This window comes from Cetorhinus maximus, chromosome 25 (assembly GCF_964194155.1).
Source record: "Cetorhinus maximus chromosome 25, sCetMax3.hap1.1, whole genome shotgun sequence".
Classification (NCBI taxonomy): Eukaryota; Metazoa; Chordata; class Chondrichthyes; order Lamniformes; family Cetorhinidae; genus Cetorhinus; species Cetorhinus maximus.
The window spans coordinates 17527279-17551911 of NC_135903.1; the positions used below are offsets into that span (position 1 = coordinate 17527279).

The 24633-nt window shown below is 41.4% G+C and overlaps 1 protein-coding gene across 9 annotated transcripts in view; it reads right to left on the reverse strand.

Moving 5' to 3' along the window:
• Positions 1 to 24633, reverse strand: part of LOC144667943 (zinc finger protein 652-like) — a 102046-nt gene that overhangs the window by 10620 nt on the left and 66793 nt on the right. For all 9 annotated transcript variants that reach the window (XM_078529574.1, XM_078529571.1, XM_078529576.1 and 6 more), the window contains 3 exons: positions 17107 to 17254; positions 2381 to 2496; positions 115 to 259 (listed from right to left, as the gene is read on the reverse strand). In XM_078529574.1, the coding sequence (XP_078385700.1) occupies positions 115 to 259; positions 2381 to 2496; positions 17107 to 17254 (409 nt within the window). The remainder of the gene's footprint in view (positions 1 to 114; positions 260 to 2380; positions 2497 to 17106; positions 17255 to 24633) is intronic.

Below are 24633 nucleotides of genomic sequence, written 5' to 3' on the forward strand. Positions count from 1 at the left end.
CCTATGAAAAATTCACTTAATGTTCGTGTTATCTATTGCAAATTTCAGTAAGCGCACAGTGAAAGATTAATTTTGGTTAGAATTAAAAATCTAGTCACAGAACCATGTTCTTACCGGTGTGAGTTTTCATATGCTCATCAAAATACTGTTTCATGTTGAAGTCCTTGCCACACCACTGGCACATGAACTGTTTATGGCCAATATGAATACTCATGTGAGAGCGAAGTTGGTACTTGTACTGAAATCGTTCATCACAGTTCTGAAATGAAAGGAGTAATCTTCCTTAATTAAATTAATAATTAAATTATTTTGCACTGTATAATTGATAAATTATTTGAGTTTTAACGGCCCCTTCAAAAATGATAACTTTCTGATGTAAAGAGTGTACAATTTAGAAAATCACAAAATAATTTTTTAAGGAAACTCAGCTTCATGTAAATTACCACTTGTTGCAATTTACAAACCTTTTAGTAAATTTTAAAGACAAACACTTGTTTTAGTTATCTATTTATGCATCTTTAATGAACAAAATAGTTTGCCATTAGCACATTAACCTTAGCTTTTTTGTTGTTCGATTGAGTAAAGGAAGCAGTCTCAATTAGCTCACCATTACTTTGTGTTAGCACCGGGTCCAAGAGCAGCAACAGATCAGCAATCCAGCAGTGAACTGGTATTGCGGGAGAGAAGCAGTTCAAGATGCTCAGACAACACAATTTCTCATTTTACAGTTCAGCTGTAATCCTGCAAAGGCCTTACTCAGAAAATTGATTCCAGTGAAATTAAGCACAATATCTAGTTGCATTCTGGGATCAATTTTTAGTATCCAGTTCAGTCATGCTAATATACACACAGCCTATTTAATTCTTCTAAGTTGTTTGATACCTAATAGATCATAGTATGAGTACATGACTAAAAACTAGACACAACACAGAATATCCAGCCAGATTAATAACCATTTTAGTTAGGGTTGGGTATTTCTCTTTTAATTTGACTGTGCTGCAGGCAACACACTACAATCAGTGATCCATATGGTTTCCTTTGGATTATTAAACATGATATTGATCAGATTTTAAACAATAATAGAGCATAAATTATTAAATTATCTCACTACATCATGAAGTTTTACATATTACCTTTAAATAAATCATGAAGCTCCTAATACATTCTTAACTTTAATTTCTACAGGGTTCTCACTGGCTTAGCACGTGTACCTGCAAAATTCATACCGCACATTTCTGACTTTAGTTGCAACTCCCTAACTCCCTGGGAAGGTAGAAATGAGGACTTGTCATTTGAACAGAACAATTATATGAATACACTTAATGTTCAGCTGCTAGTATTAAACAGGCCAAGTTATTTTTGTTACAAAATTAAATTACAAATTTAATTTACTCATTTATATATTAAGAAGAACAAGACATTAAATTATGAAAGCGCAACATTGAATTTTCACATCACAGGCAATAAATCTGTTCCATCAGGTAAACAAGTTTATAATTTTGAAAGTAATATATTTCCACAAGAGAACACAAAGACTTTAGAATCCATGCCCAAAACCAATTTTTTTTTTGTACTGAAGGTCAAAGAACATATAGGGGAGAATTTTTCCTATGGCAGGTGGGCTGGGTGGGAGCGGGTGCGGAGCCGACTGCCGCCCGCGATCAGCTGCACGCTGCCATTTTATGCGGGCAGACCAATTAAGGCCCTCCCAGCGTAACGCATGACCAGCAGCGCTTAGCGCTACCTATGCGAGCGGGGGGGGGGGGGGGGGGAGGGAGCATTGGGGCCTGCGCTCTTTTGTGCATGCGGCGAAAGAGCGCAGCAATCTCCCTGAGGCACAGAGCTGCCTCAGGGAGATTAAGTAGATAATAAAACTTTTTTAAAAATAAAGTAAAAAATTATTTAAACATCTCACCTCATGTGGCAGTGTCACATGAGCTGGGACATGTTTGTGAAGTTTGCAAAATTTATTTAATTATTTTATAAAACCTTCAGGAAGCCTCATCCCGCCCATGGATGAGGTTTCATGAAAAACGCGAAGGCTGCTTAGGCTCTTCGCCTGCCCGCCAACCTTAAGGTTGGACAGGCAGCATTGTTAATAAGCTAAATTACTTCCTTAATGGCCTTAATAGGCCGTTGACAGTTCAGTGGGCGCGCAGCCGCCTCCAGCGCACGCCTGCCAAACGAAATATCGGAATGACGCGTGATGACGTTGGGACGCATGCCCGACATCATCTTGCGTCATTTTAAGCATTGGCGTGTCAGGCCCTCCCCCGCACGCCGACAGCAATATTCTGCCCATAATAAACGTAAACGTTATTAGGTATCAGTTCATAACATTTTAGTTATAAAAAAAACCAGTATTAATATATTAACTTACCTCACATTTGAAAGGCTTCTCTCCTGAATGTTGAAGAGAATGAACCTTCAATGACATACTGCGCTTGAAAGATTTCCCACATGTTTCACAGGTGAATGGCATATCTTTAGTATGTGCTGAAACAACAAATGTCCAAATGCTACAGAGCACTATAAAAACACAATTCATTGGCACCTTTGTATCATCTTTCAAGTAGCACATACTATTTTTCAATGTAAAAAAAACCCCAACAATTTGGTGAACTCCAGAATGCAAATGAAAAAATCAAATCCATGAGTTCTAAAATTAAACATGGATTAAACTTTTGCTGTCACAGTTCTTTAAACCAGCACTAAATTTCTAGACTGCAAATTACCATGATTGTAGTCGTGACTGAAGTTACCTAACACCTGCACTTAGTATGGTGATTTTTAATATATCTCAGCAGCACCTACTACTAGCAGAACCTGCTGACTAAAGTTTTTTTAATAATTGCTGAGTTTTTAATAATGACAAACATTATCAAGGCAGTATATCTGGAGCAGATTTTATTTGGAATTATTTATTTTAAATAAAGATACAGAGAACCTGGAGAATAACAAAGTCTGAAGAAATATACCAAGAGTCCAATTAAATAGAAAGAGTGGAACAGGTTTGAGAAGAGAATATTCTGCTCTGGCTCAGATGAGGGAGCAGAAGGAAAAACCTGTGCAGGTTTCTGGATCACAGGAAAAAATACCTTTCGGTACCTCTTTTACTAGGATTATTCTCTTCTCAAACCTGTTCCACTCTTTCTATTTAATTGGACTCTTGGTATATTTCTTCAGACTTTGTTATTCTCCAGGTTCTCTGTATCTTTATTTAAAATAAATAATTCCAAATAAAATCTGCTCCAAATATACTGCCTTGATAATATTTGCCATTATTAGGAGGACAATAAGGATTTGTGGATTCTCTGAGGGTCAAGATACTAAAAGCTTTGATCAAAAACTTGAATCCTTTTCTGGATTTTTACCTAAAGGAATTTTCAAATTCCAAAATTGATGTAATGAGAAGTTTGAATAAAGCTAATGCCTTCAATACATTTAAGTAATCTTCACTTTGGTAGCTGCACTGTCATGTAAATTAGGCATAGCTGCTGCCATCAGCTCAAGGGACAGTTCCTTTGTAAAAGGCAGTGATGTTGATATATTATGGTTTCATATTGTTGACATAAATAGATAAAAGGTGTGATTACAAAATTCAAACTGTCTATGCACCAACTGAAGTTGTTTTTGTGCTGCCAATGGTGCTACAGAATCCATCCATAATGCAAATTGATTCCACAGCGGTGACAGTCCTAGTATATTACTAAACCACATTCTCTTGACGGGGCATTAAATACATTGTTATTTTTGGCTGAGTAATTTAGACAAGCATATTGCCTACATGCTCTTTGGGTTAGCCCCAATATCTACTGTTGTTTTTACCTTGGCTCAATGGAAATAAAGTGGTGTACCTTACCCTGTAACGATACTAAATAACATCTCAAATCTAGATCGTTGCCCTCAAACCAGAATACAGAACACTTGTCATGTATTTTTGATTTAATAACAATTGAGTTGAGATCAAGGCATGTCAAGGGTATCCTAGTGGGGTTGCTCTGAAGATCATGGAGGGCAGTCTGAAAAAATTCTTTACTTGTCCCCATACTCTGTCAAAGTTGTTTGTGTACTCTGAGTGACAGTGCCACCCTATTGGCCTATTCCAAAATAATCCGAATGCTTAGTCTATTTTAAGGATATATGTTCCTGGCCTCAATATGTTAGCTCAGGCCTTTTTGCTTTTAGGCAATTATGATGTGGACATGAGGAAACTGTAAAACTGCTTAATTCGTTTATGCAAGATCAGGAGAACGGGTTCCAATCCAGAGCTAAAAACCACTGGAAACAGTACATTGAACCTTTCGGTGACGTTCATGTTAAATGCATCATTGCATTTGAAGCTTTCATCCAATGATGCACTGTGACAATTTAACATAGTTCTTGCACCTCCTTAACTTCAAAGAAGTTTTGTTCCAAACCACCTAAGGGTAGATGTGATGTCATAAGGCAGGCGCTGGGATCTATGCAAGTTTTGGGAATGGTCCCATTTTCCCAACTACAGTCATCTGATTCTCATTGATTCAGTTAGGTTATCAGTGCTTTTATTCAAAGAATGTCAGTCATCATGTGTGTGGTTCCCCACCATATTATCTATAGATGGGTGGCAGAATTGCCTCAGTTTCCTGAAACTCTCCTCTACAGATGTCAGGAGGTTGCAATGAAAATGGTATGGATAAGGATCATATTCGTACATCGTGGAGAACTGAAGCTTATTTCAAAATACTTTGTCTGGTAATTGTTTGGAAGGCTTGCAATGCTCCCTAAATAGATATTTACGTGCTTTGTTTTGAGAACACCTGAGGGAGTATTGTCTGAAGGTGTAAGCTGCGTCATGGAGCACTGAGTACTTTAGATAATTGATTTCCCTGGCTATTTGAACTGAAAGTTCCCTATCTTTCAACAGATTGACAGTTACCTTCTTGGAGGAATACAATGTAATATGCTTCACATTTACATAGAATTTTGTACCAATATTGCAGGATTATATGAATGAGTTTGAATGAGCTATGGAATTTTCCACAGCACCTACAGCCTTTAGTAGATACAACCATGTAGGCACTTAATTTATTTTGGCGCAGCTGATAGTTTATATGGGTCAGTACCAAAGGAGATACAGTATCAGAGTAAATAAAGATAAACTGTTTCCAATGGTTGAAAGGGTCAATAACCAGAGGTGATTGGCAGAAGAACTGGAGGTCAAATGAGGAAAGGCCTGAGCTAATATAATGAAGTTATAGACATTTATCCATAAAATAGACCGAGATTACAGGAAATTTTGAAATAAACCAATTGGGTGGCAACTAAACAACATTGCTCCAAATACTGCCTCAAAAGAAGGACACCACAAATACCACAGGTGGCCCATTGCAACTAAAAGTTGCTCAAAATTGAAAACATACTTAATGATAATCTTGCCCACATTATTTGTGATACAAATGGACCAAGCTAATAGCCACACTAACAACCAGTTTAAGATAATCAGTTGAGCTTATAACATCTATGCTTGCTATAAGCAACATATGTTCATATGCAGGGGCCCGTTCTCTGCAAACAAAAGAAATATATTCAAGCCTTGTGCCTTTTCTGAATTACTTGGGAACTTGGGGAGCCTATAGTTCTTTCTTGCCTTCCCCATGGCAACACCTCAGCCATTCAGAGTCCACTTGCCAACCAAATCAGCACTCTTTTCTCTTGTAGTATAAAATGTGGTGGTCATTTGAAATTTGTCATTGTGTTTGTCCTGATGAGTGCAAAATGAAAGGCAGCAGGATCGAGAGTCCCGCATGGTATGTTGCCTGCCCGGTGTCAGGGTGAGGGACATCTCTGACCGGCTTGAAAGGATATTGGAGAGGGGGAAGGATCCAGTTGTTGTGGGACAAATAACATAGGTAAGACTAGGAAAGAGGACCTGTTTGGGGATTATCAGGAACTAGGAACTAAATTAAAGAACAGGTCCTTAAGGGTTATAATCTCTGGATTATTACCCGAGCCACGTGCAAATTGGCATAGGGACGCGAGAATAAGGGAAGTAAATACATGGCTAAAGGAGTGGTGTGGGAAAGAGGGGTTCCATTTCGTGGGGCACTGGCATCAGTATTGGAACAGGAGGGATCTGTACCGTTGGGACGGTCTCCACCTGAACCGATTTGGGACCAACGTTCTAGCGAAAAGGGTAATTAGGGTGGTCAACAGGACTTTAAACTAGAAAGTGGGGGGGAAGGGAAGGGTAAAACTCCAAGAAGTATGATTAATGGAAAACAAAGCAGCAAGTTAGCATGTGGGGGGTGGTGGATTCAACTTCATGGAAAATTATGAAAAAACTGAAAAGAAAGGAGAGCCCAGGAGAGGCTATTAAAGTCTCCAGAACACAAAATAGGACAGAGCGTTTGGAAAGGGCTAGGAATCTAACTTCAAGCACATCAGATATAGGGACGACAATGAGAAAGGGGACGGGAAATACAGGACTGAAGGTGTTGTATCTGAATGCACGCAGTATACGAAATAAGGTAAATGAGCTTGTGGCGCAGATTGAAATTGGCAGGTATGATGTGGTGGGCATCACGGAGACATGGCTGCAAGGGCATCAGGACTGGGAGCTAAATATCCAAGGATGTACATCCTATCGAAAAGATAGGCAGGTTGGCAGAGGGGGTGGGGTTGCTTTGTTAGTAAGAAATGAAATTAAATCGATAGCAAGAAGCGACGTAGGGTCAGATGATGTAGAATCTGTGTGGGTAGAGTTGAGGAACCACAAAGGTAAAAAAAACCATAATGGGAGTTATGTACAAGCCTCCGAACAGTAGTCAAGATGTTAGTTTATATGGGTCAGTACCAAAGGAGATACAGTATCAGAGTAAATAAAGATAAACTGTTTCCAATGGTTGAAAGGGTCAATAACCAGAGGTGATTGGCAAAAGAACTGGAGGTCACATGAGGAAAGGCCTGAGCTAACATAATGAAGTTATAGATATTTATCCATAAAATAGACCGAGATTACAGAAAATTTTGAAATAAACCAATTGGGTGGCATTGATGCCAACTAAACAACATTGCTCCAAATACTGCCTCAAAAGGACACCACAAATACCACAGGTGGCCCATTGCAACTAAAAGTTGCTCAAAAATGAAAATATACTTAATGATAATCTTGCTCACATTATTTGTGATACAAATGGACCAAGCTAATAGCCACACTAACAACCAGTTTAAGATAATCAGTCGAGCTTATAACATTTATGCTTGCTATAAGCAACATATGTTCATATGCAGGGGCCCGTTCTCTGCAAACAAAAGAAATATATTCAAGCTTGTGCCTTTTCTGAATTACTTGGGAACTTGGGGAGCCTATAGTTCCTTCTTGTCTTCCCCATGGCAACACCTCAGCCATTCAGAGTCCACTTGCCAACCAAATCAGCACTCTTTTCTCTTGTAGTATAAAATGTGGTGGTCATTTGAAATTTGTCATTGTGTTTGTCCTGATGAGTGCAAGATGAAAAGCAGCAAGATCGAGAGTCCCGCATGGTATGTTGCCTGCCCAGTGTCAGGGTGAGGGACATCTCTGACCGACTTGAAAGGATATTGGAGAGGGGGAGGATCCAGTTGTTGTGGTCCATGTCGGGACAAATAACATAGGTAAGACTGGGAAAGAGGACCTGTTTGGGGATTATCAGGAACTAGGAACTAAATTAAAGAACAGGTCCTCAAGGGTTATAATCTCTGGATTATTACCCGAGCCATGTGCAAATTGGCATAGGGGCGCGAGAATAAGGGAAGTAAACACATGGCTAAAGGAGTGGTGTGGGAAAGAGGGGTTCCATTTCGTGGGGCACTGGCATCAGTATTGGAACAGGAGGGATCTGTACCGTTGGGACGGTCTCCACCTGAACCGATCTGGGACCAATGTTCTAGCGAAAAGGGTAAATAGGGTGGTCAACAGGACTTTAAATTAGAAAGTGGGGGGGAAGGGAAGGGTAAAACTCCAAGAAGTATGACTAATGGGAAACAAAGCAGTAGGTTAGCATGTGGGGGGGTGGATTCAACTTCATGGAAAATTATGAAAAAACTGAAAAGAAAGGAGAGCCCAGGAGAGGCTATTAAAGTCTCCAGAACACAAAATAGGACAGAGCGTTTGGAAAGGGCTAGGAATCTAACTTCAAGCACATCAGGTAAAGGGACAACAATGAGAAAGGGGACGGGAAATACAGGACTGAAGGTGTTGTATCTGAATGCACGCAGTATACGAAATAAGGTAAATGAGCTTGTGGCGCAGATTGAAATTGGCAGGTATGATGTGGTGGGCATCACTGAGACATGGCTGCAAGGGCATCAGGACTGGGAGCTAAATATCCAAGGATATACATCCTATCGAAAAGATAGGCAGGTTGGCAGAGGGGGTGGGGTTGCTTTGTTAGTAAGAAATGAAATTAAATCGATAGCAAGAAACGACATGGGGCCAGAATCTGTGTGGGTAGAGTTGAGGAACCGCAAAGGTAAAAAAACCATAATGGGAGTTATGTACAGGCCTCCGAACAGTAGTCAGGATGTAGGGCACAAGATACACCAGGAGATAGAAAAGGCGTGTAAGAAAGGCAAGGTTACAGTGATCATGGCGGATTTCAATATGCAGGTAGACTGGGAAAATCAGGTTGGTAGTGGATCCCAAGAAAAGGAATTTGTGGAATGTCTACGAGATGGCTTTTTGGAGCAGCTTGTGGTGGAGCCCACTCGGGAACAGGCAATTCTAGATTTACTGATGTGTAATGAGGCAAATTTGATAAGGGAGCTTAAGGTGAAGGAACCCTTAGGAGGAAGTGACCATAATATGATAGAATTTACCCTGCAATTTGAGAGGAAAAAGCTGGAATCAGATGTAACGGTATTACAGTTGAATAAAGGCAACTACAGAGGCATGAGGGAGGAGCTGGCCAGAATTGACTGGGAGATGAGCCGAGCAGGAAAGACAGTGGAACAGCAATGGCAGGAGTTTCTGGGAGTAATTTGGGAGACACTGCAAAAATTCATCCCTAGGAAGAAACAGCATACTAAAGGGAGGACGAGGCAACCATGGCTGACAAGGGAAGTCAGGGACAGCATAAAAGCTAAAGAGAAAGCATACAATGCGGCGAAAAGCAGTGGGAAACCAGGGGATTGGGAAGCATACAAAGACCAACATAGGACAACTGAAAAAGAAATAAGAAGGGAGAAGATTAAATATGAGGGTAAACTAACCAGTAATAAAAGAAGATTGCAAGAGTTTTTTTTTTAGATATATAAAGGGTAAGAGAGAGGCACAAGTAGACATTGGGCCGCTGGAGAAGTAGTAGTGGGGAACAAAGAAATGGTGGAGGAACTGAATAGGTACTTTGCGTCAGTCTTCACGGTGGAAGACACGAGTAACATCCCCAAAGTTCAAGAGAGTTGGGGGGCAGAGGTGAGTATGGTGGCCATTACCAAGGAGAAGGTGCTAGGAAAACTGAAAGGTCTGAAGGTGGATAAATCACCTGGACCAGGTGGATTACACCCCAGTGTTTTGAACAAGATAGCTGAAGAGATAGCGGAGGCGTTAGTGGTGATCTTTCAGGAATCACTGGAGTCAGGGAGGGTCCCAGAGGACTGGAAAAATCGCTCATGTAACCCCCCTGTTTAAGAAGGGAGTGAGGCAAAAGATGGGAAATTACAGGCCGATTAGCCTGACCTCGGTCGTTGGTAAGATTTTAGAGTCCATTATTAAGGATGAGATTTCAGAATACTTGGAAGTGCATGGTAAAATAGGGCAAAGTCTGCATGGTTTCATCAAGGGGAGGTCATGCCTGACAAATCTGTTAGAATTCTTGGAGGAGGTAACGAGTAGGTTGGACAAAGGAGAGCCAATGGATGTTATCTACTTGGACTTCCAGAAGGCCTTTGACAAGGTGCCGCACAGGAGGCTGCTCAGTAAGATAAGAGCCCATGGTGTTAGAGGCAAGATACTAGCATGGATAGAAGATTGGCTGTCTGGCAGGAGGCAGAGAGTGGGGATAAGGGGGTCCTTCTCAGGATGGCGGCCGGTGACTAGTGGAGTTCCGCAGGGGTCAGTGTTGGGACCACAACTTTTCACTTTATACATTAATGATCTAGATGAAGGAACTGAGGGCATCCTGACTAAATTTGCAGATGATACAAAGATAGGTGGAGGGACAGGCAGTATTGAGGAGGCGGGGAGGCTGCAGAAGGATTTGGACAGGTTAGGAGAATGGGCAAAGTAGTGGCAGATGGAATACAACGTGGGTGAGTGTGAGGTCATGCACTTTGGTAGGAAGAATAGACTATTTTCTAAACGGGGAGAGAATTCAGAAATCTGGAGTGCAAAGGGACTTGGGAGTCCTAGTCCAGGATTCTCTTAAGGTTAACTTGCAGGTTGACGCGGTAGTTAGGAAGGCAAATGCAATGTTGGCATTTATTTCGAGAGGATTAGAATATAAAAGCAGGGATGTGCTGCTGAGGCTTTATAAGGCTCTGGTCAGACCACATTTAGAATATTGTGAGCAATTTTGGGCCCGGTATCTCAGGAAGGATGTTCTGGCCCTGGAGAGGGTCCAGAGGAGGTTCACGTGAATGATCCCAGGAATGAAAGGCTTAACATATGAGGAACGTTTGAGGACTCTGGGTCTATACTCGATGGAGTTTAGAAGGATGAGGGGGGATCTGATTGAAACTTACAGAATACTGAAAGGCCTGGATAGAGTGGATGTGGGGAAGATGTTTCCATTAGTAGGAGAGACTAGGACCCGAGGGCACAGCCTCAGAGTAAAGGGAAGACCTTTTAGAACAGAGATGAGGAGAAACTTCTTTAGCCAGAGTGGTGAATCTATGGAATTCATTGCCACAGAAGGCCGTGGAGGCCAGGTCATTGAGTGTATTTAAGACTGAGATAGACAGGTTCTTGATTGGTAAGGGGATCAAAGGCTACGGGGAGAAAGCGGGAGAATGGGGTTGAGAAACTTATCAGCCATGATTGAATGGCGGAGCAGACTCAATGGGCCGAATGACCTAATTTCTGCTCCTATGTCTTATGGTCTTAAAAGCTTCTGCAACATGTCTCTCTTTTCAGCAACATTTAATTGGACTAATTTTCTAAAGAATCAGCACAGACTTGATAGAATGATACAACACAGGAGGAAACCATTCTACCTATGATTACAGCCAACTGAGATGCAGGGCAGAATAAGAATAATATGGTGGGGGGGTGGAGTGTGCGGGGAGTGGTGGTGGTCGATGACACGCCACCCGCCACCTGCCCCCCAAAGGAAACAATGCCGGTGTGGAGCCATAAATTGCTGCGGGGCTCATTAATGAGGGTTGAGTGGAAACTCTGCCCCTCATTGGTGTGGATGTCTTGCCCTCTGGAGCTGCCAGCCAATCCAGCAGTGCCAGGAAGGCATCAGTGGTAGCTGGACTCGTGGAGAAGAGGGAGATCAAGGCCCATGGATTCCTGGAGCATGTGAGAGAGAGAGAGAGAGAGAGAGAGTGAGAGCCAGTGAGAGAGAGTGAGTGTTAGCACAAAATGAGACACAAATCAGTACTGGGCAGGGGAAAGGGGGAAATGAATACAAATCACACCTTGAACAATTAGGAAAAGAGAGTTAGCAGGAATTGGATATTCAAGAGTGTTTGAATGGCTCCATTCAGCACTGGGAGGTTTCTATCTCTTATAATGTGTTATACATAAGAAATAGTTCTCAGTGCCTCAGGACAGGCTCGTCCAGGTATGTGGCAACATTTCTCTTTGCAAATCCCCAGTTCCTTACAATTCAGCGCCTTGAACTTCAGATTGGTCCATTATCAAAGTCTGCAATGAAGTGATCATGAATTTGCTGTCTGTAGTTTTGAAAGCTGGAAGTGGGAATCGTGCACTTAGTATACTTAATTCACTGGCATTATGCAAGTTCCACTTCAATTTAGACCATAATTACTGGAGGACATTGGATCACAAACTGCACTTTGTTCTTTTCTATGATTTTGAAAAAGACTCAATATTTGCAGGGATCTTCCACACAGGGAAAATTAAAAAGTGTTGCTATGGAGCATAGATCAGTCACTGATGTTCACAACAAGAGACCTGCTTAACGAGCAAATAGCTGGGAGAAAATGAGCTAACATAATGGTGCAGGTTCATGGCAGCCCTGTACTGCAGGAGATGGAAATCATGTGTGGCATCACCTACCTGCAAAGTTACAATTTGTTTTTACCCTCAGGTATATTATCTTCCCAGTAGGTGCGAAGGTTGAAAAATGAAGAATGGAGAGTGATGCAAATTTAGCTAAATGATTAGAATTCCTTATATCTTTGGAAGTTGATCTTGCTATGTATATCAGATTAATGCTATAACTAAACAGATAGAAAGGGTGGTAGCATAGTCGTTACACAAATATTTGGGCCTTAAAATTAATGTGAATTTTCTTTATTTTAATGTGAAAGTGCATCCATAATTTCTAGGCCTTAAATCCTCAAAATGTTGAATTAAAAGATTGCTTGATCAAGTGAAAAAGGCCAGTGTGACAGCCACAGAACATGTGAGATTAAAAGGCACTCCTGAGCTTTAGGCTCTCAACTTGTACAGCAACACCATTACAAAACAGATCATGTTATCTGAGGAAGCAGCATCCCAAGTAGACTGTGAAAAGCCCTATAACATAGTGTACCTAGATTTACAAAACGCTTTTAACCAAGTCCCTCATGGTAGGCTTTAACTTAAGCTCAGAATATGGAGATTCAGCAAATCCTGGGAATAGCTGAGAAACTGGTTCAATGGTAGCAAGCAACATGTTGGGGTTGGGGAGCAGAGTGCTGAGCAGAGCGCCCCAGGTTCAGTATTGGGAACACTGTTATTTCTCGGTTGTGTCAATTGTTATGATTCCCAGCTGATGTTACCATGGACAAGCCTGATACCAGGGTGAAACCCAGCTTGAAAGATCCTAACTTTTATTTGTTTGTTTAGATATGCGGAGAGGGGCGACTGAACAGAGTCACCGAGTCAGCTAATGAACTTTTAACAAAAGCATAAAATATTTATTAAACAAGAAAAGATGAACTACATTATAATACTCCTTCATCCACAACTATACCTTTACAGATATATGCAGATTTGTAAGGATAACACAAGTTTCAAAAGCTATCTTATATTCTAATGTTCACAGTAAGTACAATCCATGTAAACCAATTGACAATCTGTGGTCAGACACACCACACTCTGAAACCAAGTGACAGATGTCACCCCAGATAGATGCTATGGATCTCTCCTCAACTCTCCCCAGGTGCTTGTTACACCATGAGCCAACCAGTCTCAATGAACTCGGTCTTTCACACGAGGGTTTCCAATCTCCAATTTCCAAGAACTCGCCTTGGAATCTTCTCCCAAACTGGCGTTCTCTCAGATGCCTTCCACAAGGGTTCACCTCCAGGGTTTCGAACTTTCCTTCCGATGTTTCTCTCCCCTGGGTCACCACATGCATTCAAGCTTTCTTCCATGCACTCTCCCTCATCGACTCAGCTGTCAACAGTAAACTGTGCTTCACATATCCATAGCAAAGAGTTAAGTTGCCTTAAGTTGCCTCTTTGGACCTTCTGACTTCCCACAAACCTTTATATCACTATGACTCTGCTTCCTGCAGCTTGGAGCTTTAAGATTGAAACTTGGAGCCTTTCTCTGTCTGTCACTCTTAACTTCACTTAGGCTGTTTTCCAGGTTCCTGTCTTTCCTTTGACTAAAAGATCTGCTTGGGACTTTCTCCTGTTCCACTCCCCTGGATTTTTGGGGGCTTTCTTCTTTAGCTTGGGACTGGCTATCTGTCTGCTTTGCTCCAGTCTTTCCCTGGCAGCTACTTTTAACCAACTTTAGCTTGGAACTGGCTATCTGAGCCTTCTAGGCTGCTTCTGTCTAGCAGCTGTCTTCAAAACTGAACTCAAAAACTGCTGTTTCCAGTTTCTTCTGTGTGTGTCTGTGGGAGGGACCTGCCTCTCTGGACCCTTGTTGCTTGGCAGCAACCCAGTTTTTCTACTCTTGTGTTTGCTTAACTTCTCTTACAGTCGTAAACTCTCATTAGAAATCCAGGCACCTTTTAAAGTGAAACGAAAACTCAACTTGACCTTTTCTTAACACACAGATGCAGAAATACAAATCAAACTTAAACATTAAAGCTAAACTCATTCCTAACACCCACAGATACCAATATAACTTACTTAAACTATCACTATTTCCTAAAAAAATGACCTAGTCACCAAAACTCAAAGCTGTCAAATTGCTGATGATACCAAACTGCTGAGGGTAGAAAATCAGAGGAAGCAGCTTAAAAATGAGAATGAGCTGGACAAAATAAGTTTTAGTGCCAACAAAATTTAATATCGATAAATGCAAAATACTGTGTACAGTAAGTCCTCACTTAAGAAGTTGTAGTTGCGTTCCTGAAAAGTGTGACTTTAAGTGAAATAATTTTAAGTGAAACAACTTTAAGCGAATCAGATTTCCCCATTTAAACCAATGTAGAAGCTGTGGTTCGGTTCTGTGGGACCTTTCTCATCAGAAAAAAGAACTCATTATACCCTGTAAGTTGAAATACTTTACATTGCTAAATTCCTGTATTGGTAAATGAAATAACTTATAGAATAAAATAAAAAATATAAAAGAAATATGCTAACTCTCCACTTACCTCCCACTCACTGCCGATCCTGCTTCCCAAATCTCCTGCTCCCCGACCCTCCTTCTCGCTGTGACCATCTGCTTTGCCTCTGCCGCTCCCTGGCCCTCCCTCTCACTGACAACCCTCCGGGCTCACGCCCTCTCCCACCCTAACCTACCCGATTGCTGCTGACCATCCAGTTCGCGCCCTTTCCTGCTCCCTAACCCACCTTCTCACTGCCGGCCCTCTGAACTGTGGCCTCTGCTGCTCCCTGACCCTCCCTCTTGCCAAATCTCCTGCTCCCTACTTCCCTCTCCTGAACCCTCTGTGTGAGTGACAGCTTGAAAGATGAGAAGCGAGAGGCAGGAGGAACAGCTTCCACTTGCAGCAGGGAAGTCATGAACTGGAGGGTTGGCAGCGAGAGGGTGGGTTAGGGAGCGGCAGAGGCTGCAGTCGGATGGTTGTCAGTGAGAGGTTAGATTAGGGAGCGGGAGAGGTCTCAAGTCAGAGGATTGGCATTGAGAAGGTGGGTTAGGGAGTGGCAGAAACTTCAAATCAGAAGTTCGGCAGTGAGAGGGTGGGTTAGGAAGTGGCAGAGGCTGCGAGCCAACGGGTTAGCAGTGAGAAGATGGGTTAGGATGCAGCAGAGGCCATGAGCCGGAGGGTCGGCAGCGAGAGGGTGGGCTAGGGAGTGGCAGAGGCCACGAGCTAAAGGATCAGCAGCAAGAAAAAGTCAGGAAGCAGCAGGAGCCACTCCAAAATGGCACCAATCAGGTCACATGGCCCTATGTCAGACCAGCACGAAACGACTTTAAAACGAAACTCGTGACGCTAAACAAGAAAACAGGCCCCATTAAATGACCGACATTAAAGCAAAACAACGTAGTATGGGGCAACATTAAATGGGACTTCCTGTATAAGATAGATAAATAAGCAACATGTGTACCAAATAAGTAGTATTGAAATAGGTAAGAATGATGTGGAAAGAGACTTAGGAGTCTTAACTTACTCTACGTTAAACATTCCCCATTAACCCAAAGTAGCAATTAATAAGTCAAAAGAACATTGAACAACATAGCCAAACAGTCTTGTTCAAAATGTATTGTGCTTTAATCAGATTACACCTTGAGTACTGCATCAGTTCTGGTCAGTGACACACAAGGAAGATGTTCATCAAATATTAAACAGTATGAAAAAGGTAAACCTGGAATATTACTTTAAATTAGATTGTGGGTTTACAGGACAAGGACAAAGGTTCAAACTAATAAAAGCTAACCTTAGAATAGATAAAGAAGTTTTTTCTTCAAGCACAAAGCGCAATGGACTTTTGGACAGAATGTGGCAGATGGGAAAACCCTGGATACATTCCAGAAACAGCTAGATGCAGTAATGAAAGTACAATGTTTAAAAAATGTTTGCATTTATTGCCTATCCTTAGTTACACTTCTTAACTGCTGCAGTCCTTGTATTGCTCTCATAAAAAGGTATTAGATAGAGAATTTCAGAATATTGACTCAGCAACTATGAAGGAGGTGATATATTTCCAAGTAAGGTTGAGGAACTTGGAGACATTTATATTCCCACAAAATTGCTGCTCTTGATCTATTTGATGATGTTTTATGGGAGAGAGATGCTGCTCAAGTAACCTCAAGAGAAAAAAATTTAGGGCTACAGGGAAAGGGTGAGGGAGCGACACTAACAGAGTGCTCTTGAGCAGAGCTGGCAGACACAACAGGCCGAATGGCCTCCTTCTGGACTATAACCCTATAATAATTTTATTGCCACAGTGCATCTTGTAACTGTACATACTACAGACACTGCATCAGCGATGGAGGGTCTGGATACTGAGTTCCGCTCTGTTCTAGATGGCATCGAATTTCTTGAATGTTGGTGGGGTTACACTCATCCAAGCTAATGGTGAGCATTCCCTTTCACTCCTGACTAGAGCATTACAGACAAAGGATGGGCTTTGAAGGATTACCAGGTGAGCTACTTACTGCAGAGCACCCACCCTTTGCCTTGCTCTTGTCACTAGTGTTGATATGTCTGATTATAGAGACACTTTGGATCTGTGGGTGACCTCCCCACCCCCACCCGAGATGTTGACCATGGTGGATTTAGCAATTATGGGACCTTCGAAAAAAATGGGAAATGGCTGGGATTCCTCTTGTCCTAGGTAGTCACCAAATAGTCTTGATGGATGAACAAATATGGTGGTCAAATGATCTTTTTCATCTGTAATTATCATGATTTTGAATAGCTGTTACATATGACTGTGCACGACAATACACAGGGTCCCCAGATACCGGAACTCATATTTTTCTTTTTAAATTACTTCTTTATGATAAGAACGTAAAGAGATTTTCATCCTCTTTCATGATTTAGGGATATTAAGAAGCACTCTACTCTTCCTCAATCAAAAGGTAATATAATCATATTTTCAACTCACCGACCATGTGTTTTCGAACATGAGCCATTGTGTAGAATTTCTTCTCACAAATCTCACAGGAGAATTTCTTTTCAGCAAAGCCATGAACAACTTTGATGTGCTCATGCAGAGACCACAGCTTCTTGAAAGATTTTCCACAGGATACACACTGGGGGAAAACAGGAACGTTTTAGAAATTCTACTTACGACAGGGCATGTCTGGTTAGCTGAAACACTTGGAATGTTCTGTATCGAACACTATTTCTCTCTTCCTTTCCTAAAAAAAAGCCCATCCTGGGATACATACCACAGACATTGTCATCCCTCTGGCACTTCATCCAAATGACCACTGAGGTTACTTAGCTACTCCTCAAATATATTTTGAGCCAGACAGAAGTGATAGGCTGTGATAACTTATATGCACTTGATCCAAATCAAGAAATGCTTTCAATGTTACCCTAAAGCTAGCCAATAGTAGAGGCAGAGAAATAATTCACTTCGTTACTACTCCCACTCTCAGACAGCTCATTTAAAATCCAGAACTCAACAGTATAAACTGATTATACTTTGCCACTGACATATTTAATATACAACCAAATTTAATTCTGGACATTCAGTGGAATAATGTCCTTTCTAAGCAAATGTGGGGTCATCAACTTTAGATCCAAGAAAGACAAATCAGAATATTTCTTTAATGGTGAGAGACCAGGAACTGTTGAGCAAATTGAGTACCTAGGCAACAAATACAAGCACTAAAAGCTAGTATACAGGTACAAAAATTAATTTATTAAAGCAAATGGAATTTTGGACCATACGTCAAGGAAATTGGAATACAAAGGGGAGGGAATTATGCACCAGTTTTACAGGGCCTTGGTCAAATCCCATCTACAGAACTGTGTTCAGATTTGAGCATACACTGCACCTCATGAAGGATATATTTGGCCTTGGAAGGGAAACAATGCACGTTCACCAGAGTGATACCAGGGCAGAAGGATTAAATTATGAGGTCAGGATGTATATACATTGCTTGTATTCCCTTGGATTTAGGAGATCGAGGGATGGTCTCGCCTCTTAAAAAGCTGTGGATGATGGGTAAATGGAGATGATCTAATTGAATGGCAGAACAGGCTCAAAGGATTGAATGACCTATTCCTGTTCCTATGGTCTGAAGTGAACCTTCATTTTCACTAAATGGGTAATATGGGTTAATGACCAAGTTATACAATAGAGAATATATTTCTGTGGATCATTTAAGAAAGGTACTAGATCCATATAAACATATGACATGTATTTTGAGTCCTGTGTAAACCTGAATTCACTGTTGACACAAATCATATTTGATATCTTTGCTTTTGATCAATTGGGTCTCTGACATACATTGAAACCCTATGCTTTATTTCAGTCTCCAAACCAAGCTACTGAGAAGTCGATACCCACCTGCAAAGTATCCATTTGAACAATATACAGTGAACAACTTCTTCCCACTTACATAGTTCTAGATAGTTTAGGTGCAGGTTGCCAAGATTTAGGATCCCCAAGTATGGCCAAAGCTACTGCTGGAGTTAAACCAGCTAAAACTGCATATCACAGGTAAGTTTCCTGCTGCTAGCCCAGCTTTGGTCACCCTACTCAATAGGAAGCGGTTATTTGGAGCCAAATGGACCCCAGCCTTCAGCAACAGTTTCCCATTTGTCAGCCAAGCAGTAACGTGGAGTTCTGTGGACTAGTCTGGCTCAGGTATCAAATTACCAAGTTTTCCGTGCAGGATTGACTTGGTTCGGAACTTCCCATCGTCAGGCGTGTCATCTTGGAGCCACTCGACCCTGCCAGGAGGACAGTCACTAGTCAGCCATTGGACAACTGAAACAGGGACAGCAGGTACCAAAAGCTCATCATGAACAAAATGGGTGAACACCACAATTCACCAATGTGAGTGCATGCTCACTATCTTCTGACTGCAGCATATACACACCATTTACTAATGGAAACTGACATCCACATCAGGTTTTTCATTATTCAGAAAAGACATATAAGCATTTTATAAAGTATCATTTTCTTACACGAGAATATTAAAGTTGTGAATATAACTAAGCACAAATGTGTGAAACCGCATGCAAAGGGAGGTATTTCACATTAAAGTCTGCAAATTAATACTGTAAGTTGGATTCCTGTGCCATCTACAGGAAATGTGCAGTAAATGCAGCGGTGAACAAGGCAAAATGTTCTATCACATTTTAAGTGCATGAATGAGAAAATTGAAGTACACAAGCTTTAGAGATCCATTTAACAGTTTAAAAATATACAGTTCATTTTGGTCAAAATGGAACTTAATATAGTAGCTTCCCACATTCAAAAACAATATTGTTGTTAAGTATAATACTTGCCAAAATTTAAATTTATCTTCGTATTGTGATATTCTATTCTGCTGTGAAGACTAATCCAGAGTAATAATTTGCAAAATAACAGTATTTAAAAATTTCTCTTGAAAATTATGCAGTTATTCAAAACTAAAACAGCTATTCTACAAAGATGTATTTACTTTTATCTGTGCTTATAATTCTGTGAACACATCATCTAGCCTGATACTCCACTGAAATCCTAAGAGAACCTGCATTGTTGAGAGATGTATGATCAAGGGTTTGTCTGTCTATTCTGTGGTCATTAGAGAGCCTATAATATTACTGAAGAACAGCAGGAAGCTCTTCTGGTGTTCTGGCCAATGCTCCTTCCCCAGCCATTACCAACAAAAATAGGTAACCTAGTTTTTCATCTAATTTGGGATCTTTCTGTAGTCTTAACATTTCTCGGTCTTCCATCCTGATGTCCTGTGCTGTGAAACGCGTAGAGACAGATAACTTTTAAAAAGAGATATGAATTTCCCAGCGACTAATAGAAAGAATCACATGACAGGAGTTTACGTTTTAAGGCTTTTACTGCAACAAACGGAAATCAACAGACTAAACATTGCTTAAAAGGCAACTGATATACCAAATTACAGAAAAGGTACCTCTCCATTAACTAATTTACACATTCAAAAATACTTCCCATCCCATTTGTACAATTACATCATGCTCTCAGCAGGTATGTGGCCTCGTAGATTCAAGTCCAAACTCCTCCTGGCTTTTGCAGCAGGCTCCCTTCTCCCTACCTCACCAGAGTGAGTCTTCCAGTGTCATTTGAAAATCGTGTCACTCAAGTTTTCTTGGTATCCTCAAATTGACTTCCAGCTGCAAGGTCCACACTCACGACTCCTTAGTTCTTAAATTGCCAAAATCCTGTCTGTTCTAAACAGAAAATGCTGGAAAAACTCACTAGGTCTGGCAGCATCTGTGGAGAGAGAAATAAAATTAACGTTTCGAGTCCGTACCTGTTTCTCTTTCCACAGATGCTGCCAGACATGCTGAGTTTTTCTAGTATTTTCTGTTTTTATTTCAGATTTCCAGCATTCACAGTATTTTGCTTTCATCCTGTCTGTCCTATCTACTTTCTGAACAGAAAATTGACTATAATAAGCATCCTGCTCTGAGCAGTAGCTTGCCTGTTTCTTCACCCAGCAGCGCCTCTCTCTCCAAGTCTCTTGAGTATGTGTTCAGAAAAAAACAGCTTTCTCTCTTTGGTGTCAAGGTGTGAAAGCTGGCACTTGATTTCCTGTGTGCCTCCCACCCCATGACACCCATATCACATGGGCCTGTCTCTGGACAGTTTAGAATGATCTCACCATCCCCCATTCCAAAACATTCTGTTTCACCTTAAATTAAGAGGCATTCTAAAACCTAACAGTCTTGCAAAGTCCCGCATTTGTAATGTTTATGTGTGCGTAATTTCAAAGTTGAGCCAAATCGTCAATTTTGTGGTGTTGGTCTACATTGTGAGAACCAGTTTTAGAGCACCCAAACTCGTTTCAGTTACCGTTGAGACATGGAAAACAGATAGGATTTCATTCTTTTAGCTTGGATGGGATCAGATCTAAGTGTGCTATTGCTAAACTGCTGTGGCGACATTTTTTTTCTGGTCATTTCAACTTTTGGTTGGACATATTAATAGTCAGCAAAATGTTAGGATTAGGCAATTTAAAGTACTGTGAAATATCTTCTAGCGTTTGACTCAAGTCATTCCAAAAACCTACAAAAACACATCAATAGGTGGTACAAAGGATATTTAGCACATGGATTCAAAACAAACAAAATTTTTTTTAAAAATCAACGAATCAGTAAAACTTATATCTCATGAAATTAAATTTCACGCTTACAATTTTCTTAACACACTGACAATCTCACTGTCTTTTGCTATACAAGGTAAATCTGAGGGATACCGATTTATGCTGGTTGTAATAAAAATTAATTTTCAATTTTTTTAAGTTCATGGGCATTTTAACAGTACATTTAGGTTCAAATAATATAACGGTCCACATTTTCAAAAATTGTAAATCAAGGGCCTTAATTACGTTTGTTTAGATATGAATTTTACATCTCTTAAAGAAACTGTAGTTCTTATCGGGAGGAAGACAGTATGTAAACTGTTGCTAGTTACTTTAAGTTCCCATTTTAAGTTGCCTCATCAGTGTTGTTTTGCTTTAGTGTTGCGGATATAATGGGGACCGTAAGCACACTTAGCAAAGGGAACTTCGCTTTAGTGGCGTTCACACTGGGGCTGATGGAGCACGTGTGACCCGACTGGTGCCATTTGGAGTGGCCTCTCCCAGTCCCCCAAATTCCTCTGGCTCCTGGAGATTCACTCTCTCTCGCCAACCCTCTCCTACTTGCCACTTCCCTGTCCGACTCTCTCAATTGTAACTCCTTTTGCTCCCTCCTTCTTCTGAGCCCTCGCCCACAGCAAAGCAGAGAAAGTCAGTGAGGCGGGGGGGAGGGAGTCGGCGAGGGGGGGGGGGAGAGAGAGAGTCGGCGAGGGTGGGGGGGGGGGAGAGAGAGTCGGCGAGGGGGGGGGGGGGGAGAGAGAGTCGGCGAGGGGGGGGGGGGGGAGAGAGAGAGTCGGCGAGGGGGGGGGGGAGAGAGAGAGTCGGCGAGGGGGGGGGGAGAGAGAGTCGGCGAGGGGGGGGGGAGAGAGAGTCGGCGAGGGGGGGGAGAGAGAGAGTCGGCGAAGGGGGGGGGGAGAGAGAGTCGGCGAGGGGGGGGGGGAGAGAGAGTCGGCGAGGGGGGGGGAGAGAGAGTCGGCGAGGGGGGGGGGAGAGAGAGTCGGCGAGGGGGGGGGGAGAGAGAGTCGGCGAGGGGGGGGGGAGAGAGAGTCGGCGAGGGGGGGGGGGGAGAGAGAGTCGGCGAGGGGGGGGGGGAGAGAGTTGGCGAGAGGGGGAGAGAGAGAGTTGGCGAGAGGGGGAGAGGGAGAGTTGGCGAGAGGGGGAGAGGGAGAGTCGGCGAGGTGGGGGGGGAAAGAGAGTCGGCGAGGGAGGGGGGGGAAGAGAGTTGGCGAGGGGGGAATAGCAGAACAAGGGTCAGCACTCTTGTGAAAAAACATCATTGAACCAGTTACAGATGGCCTTTTTGGGGGCAGTGGGGGAAGGGGGATAAAAAAGGGATTTTAAAAAGGAATAAATGAATGAATGAATGAATAAAAATAAGTAAATAAATAAATAATATTTTAAAAATAAAATAAAATAAAAATAATTTTTTTAAAAAAAGATTAAATAAGGGTGAAGATAGAGGAGAGTGTTCATGGTCAGAATTGGATGCATGGGGCACTGAGTGAGTTCAAGATTCTTTGAGTCATTAGTCCTGCCCTCTGGAATACTAGTCCAGTAACACAATCATTATCCACCATACTTGCAGATTTTCTCCCTTGAATGACATGAGTTAACTGGGTGGGTTTTTAAATAATAATCAGGCAACTTCATGGTCAATTTTACTGGTACCAGCTCTGTATTTCTAGATTTTTATTTTAAACTAAATTTAAATTCTCAAATTGCAATAGCAAGATTTAAGATCACAATCTTTGAAACGTTAGCTCATGACGCTAAATGACTGGTTCAGAAAACTACACATTACTGTGCCACATATATAAACTACATTAGATTACTTTTATCTATTACTTAAGCATCTGAAAAAAGACATTTTGTAGAAGATTTTCATCTTGCACTCATCAAGATATTCGCAAGAATACCAATGTATTCCTTTGTACCAACGTATTCTTGTATACATTTCTGAATGTATTCCTGATTGGCAAGATGAAAAGCTTTGACAAAATGTCTTTTTTCAGCAGTACTCAAGTTCTGTACTGTCAAATGACTATTTATCTATTGCCTGAATTTCTTTCAAATGTACCTTCATCAAGCACTACCTGCCCTTTGAAGTCCATGCTGACTGGCTATGATTAATTCAAATTTCCCTAAATCTCAAATTTCAGTCAGCATTATTTCTGAATTTTACTTTGAGATTTTATATTTAACCAGTCTCAGAGCATCCAAAAATTCAGATCACCCTGATCCTCAAAGAAAAATGAAAGCATTGCATTTATGTCACAGTTTTCACGACCGCTAGGTTTCTCTCTCTTATACAGCCCATGAAGCACTTTTAGTCACTGTTGTAACGTAGCAAACACAGCAGCCAATTTGCACACAGCAATCTACCACAAACAGCAATGTGATAACGAGCAGATAATCTGTTTTTGTGATGGTGATTGGGGGTAAATATTGGCCAGGACACTTGTGAAAACTCCCTCTTTGAAATAGCACTATGGGATCGTTTACATCAACCCTAGCAGGCAGATGGGGCCTTGCTTTGACACCTCATTTGAAAGATGATACCTCCAACAGTGCAACACTCCCTTGGTACTGCATTAGAATGGCAGACTTAACTTTTGTGGATTTGAACACAAAACCCTGTGATTCTACTAAATGAGTCATGGCTGACAGGAGTTCAATGAGTATCTGTTCCCCTCTGGCCCCACTCAAATATTTCATTTTTGGGATTCATTTATTCTGATGAAGAGTCATATGGACTCGAAACGTTAACTCTGTCTTCCTCTCCACAGATGCTGTCAGACCTGCTGAGCTTTTCCAGCAACTTTTGTTTTTGTTTCAGATTTCCAGCATCTGCAATATTTTGCTTTTATTTCATTTATGAGCACCAACAGCAAGTGTTGGCAGGCAATTTTACTGCAGGCCCCTCAGAGCTAAGGCCAATCCTGCGCTCAATCAGTGTCCCACGTATCCAGCTCTGGGTTTTTCTTCTACCTAACTCAGTGTGTTGAAATCAACTGCAAAACCCATGCTGCCACCTGAGGTTAAACATATACCAGGAATTCAATTTGGAACCTTCCTGGCATATATAGGTATAATGAGAATTTCCATTCCTTTTCCTGGTTAACTTTTAATAGGAGTAATCATCTTAATCATCTTTCTGATTTAGTCAATTTAAGATGTTGACCCCATTATGAAACCATGTAAAAATGATGAATCGGGCTTTTTGTTTTCAAAAAAGCAATATTCAAGCTTAGGGTCACAAAACTACATTTAGGTATGTTAGCTGCCTAAATAATTAGTTTTTTTGTGGTAAACTTGCTGCGTCAATTCTATTCCCATAATTTTTTCAATTTTTG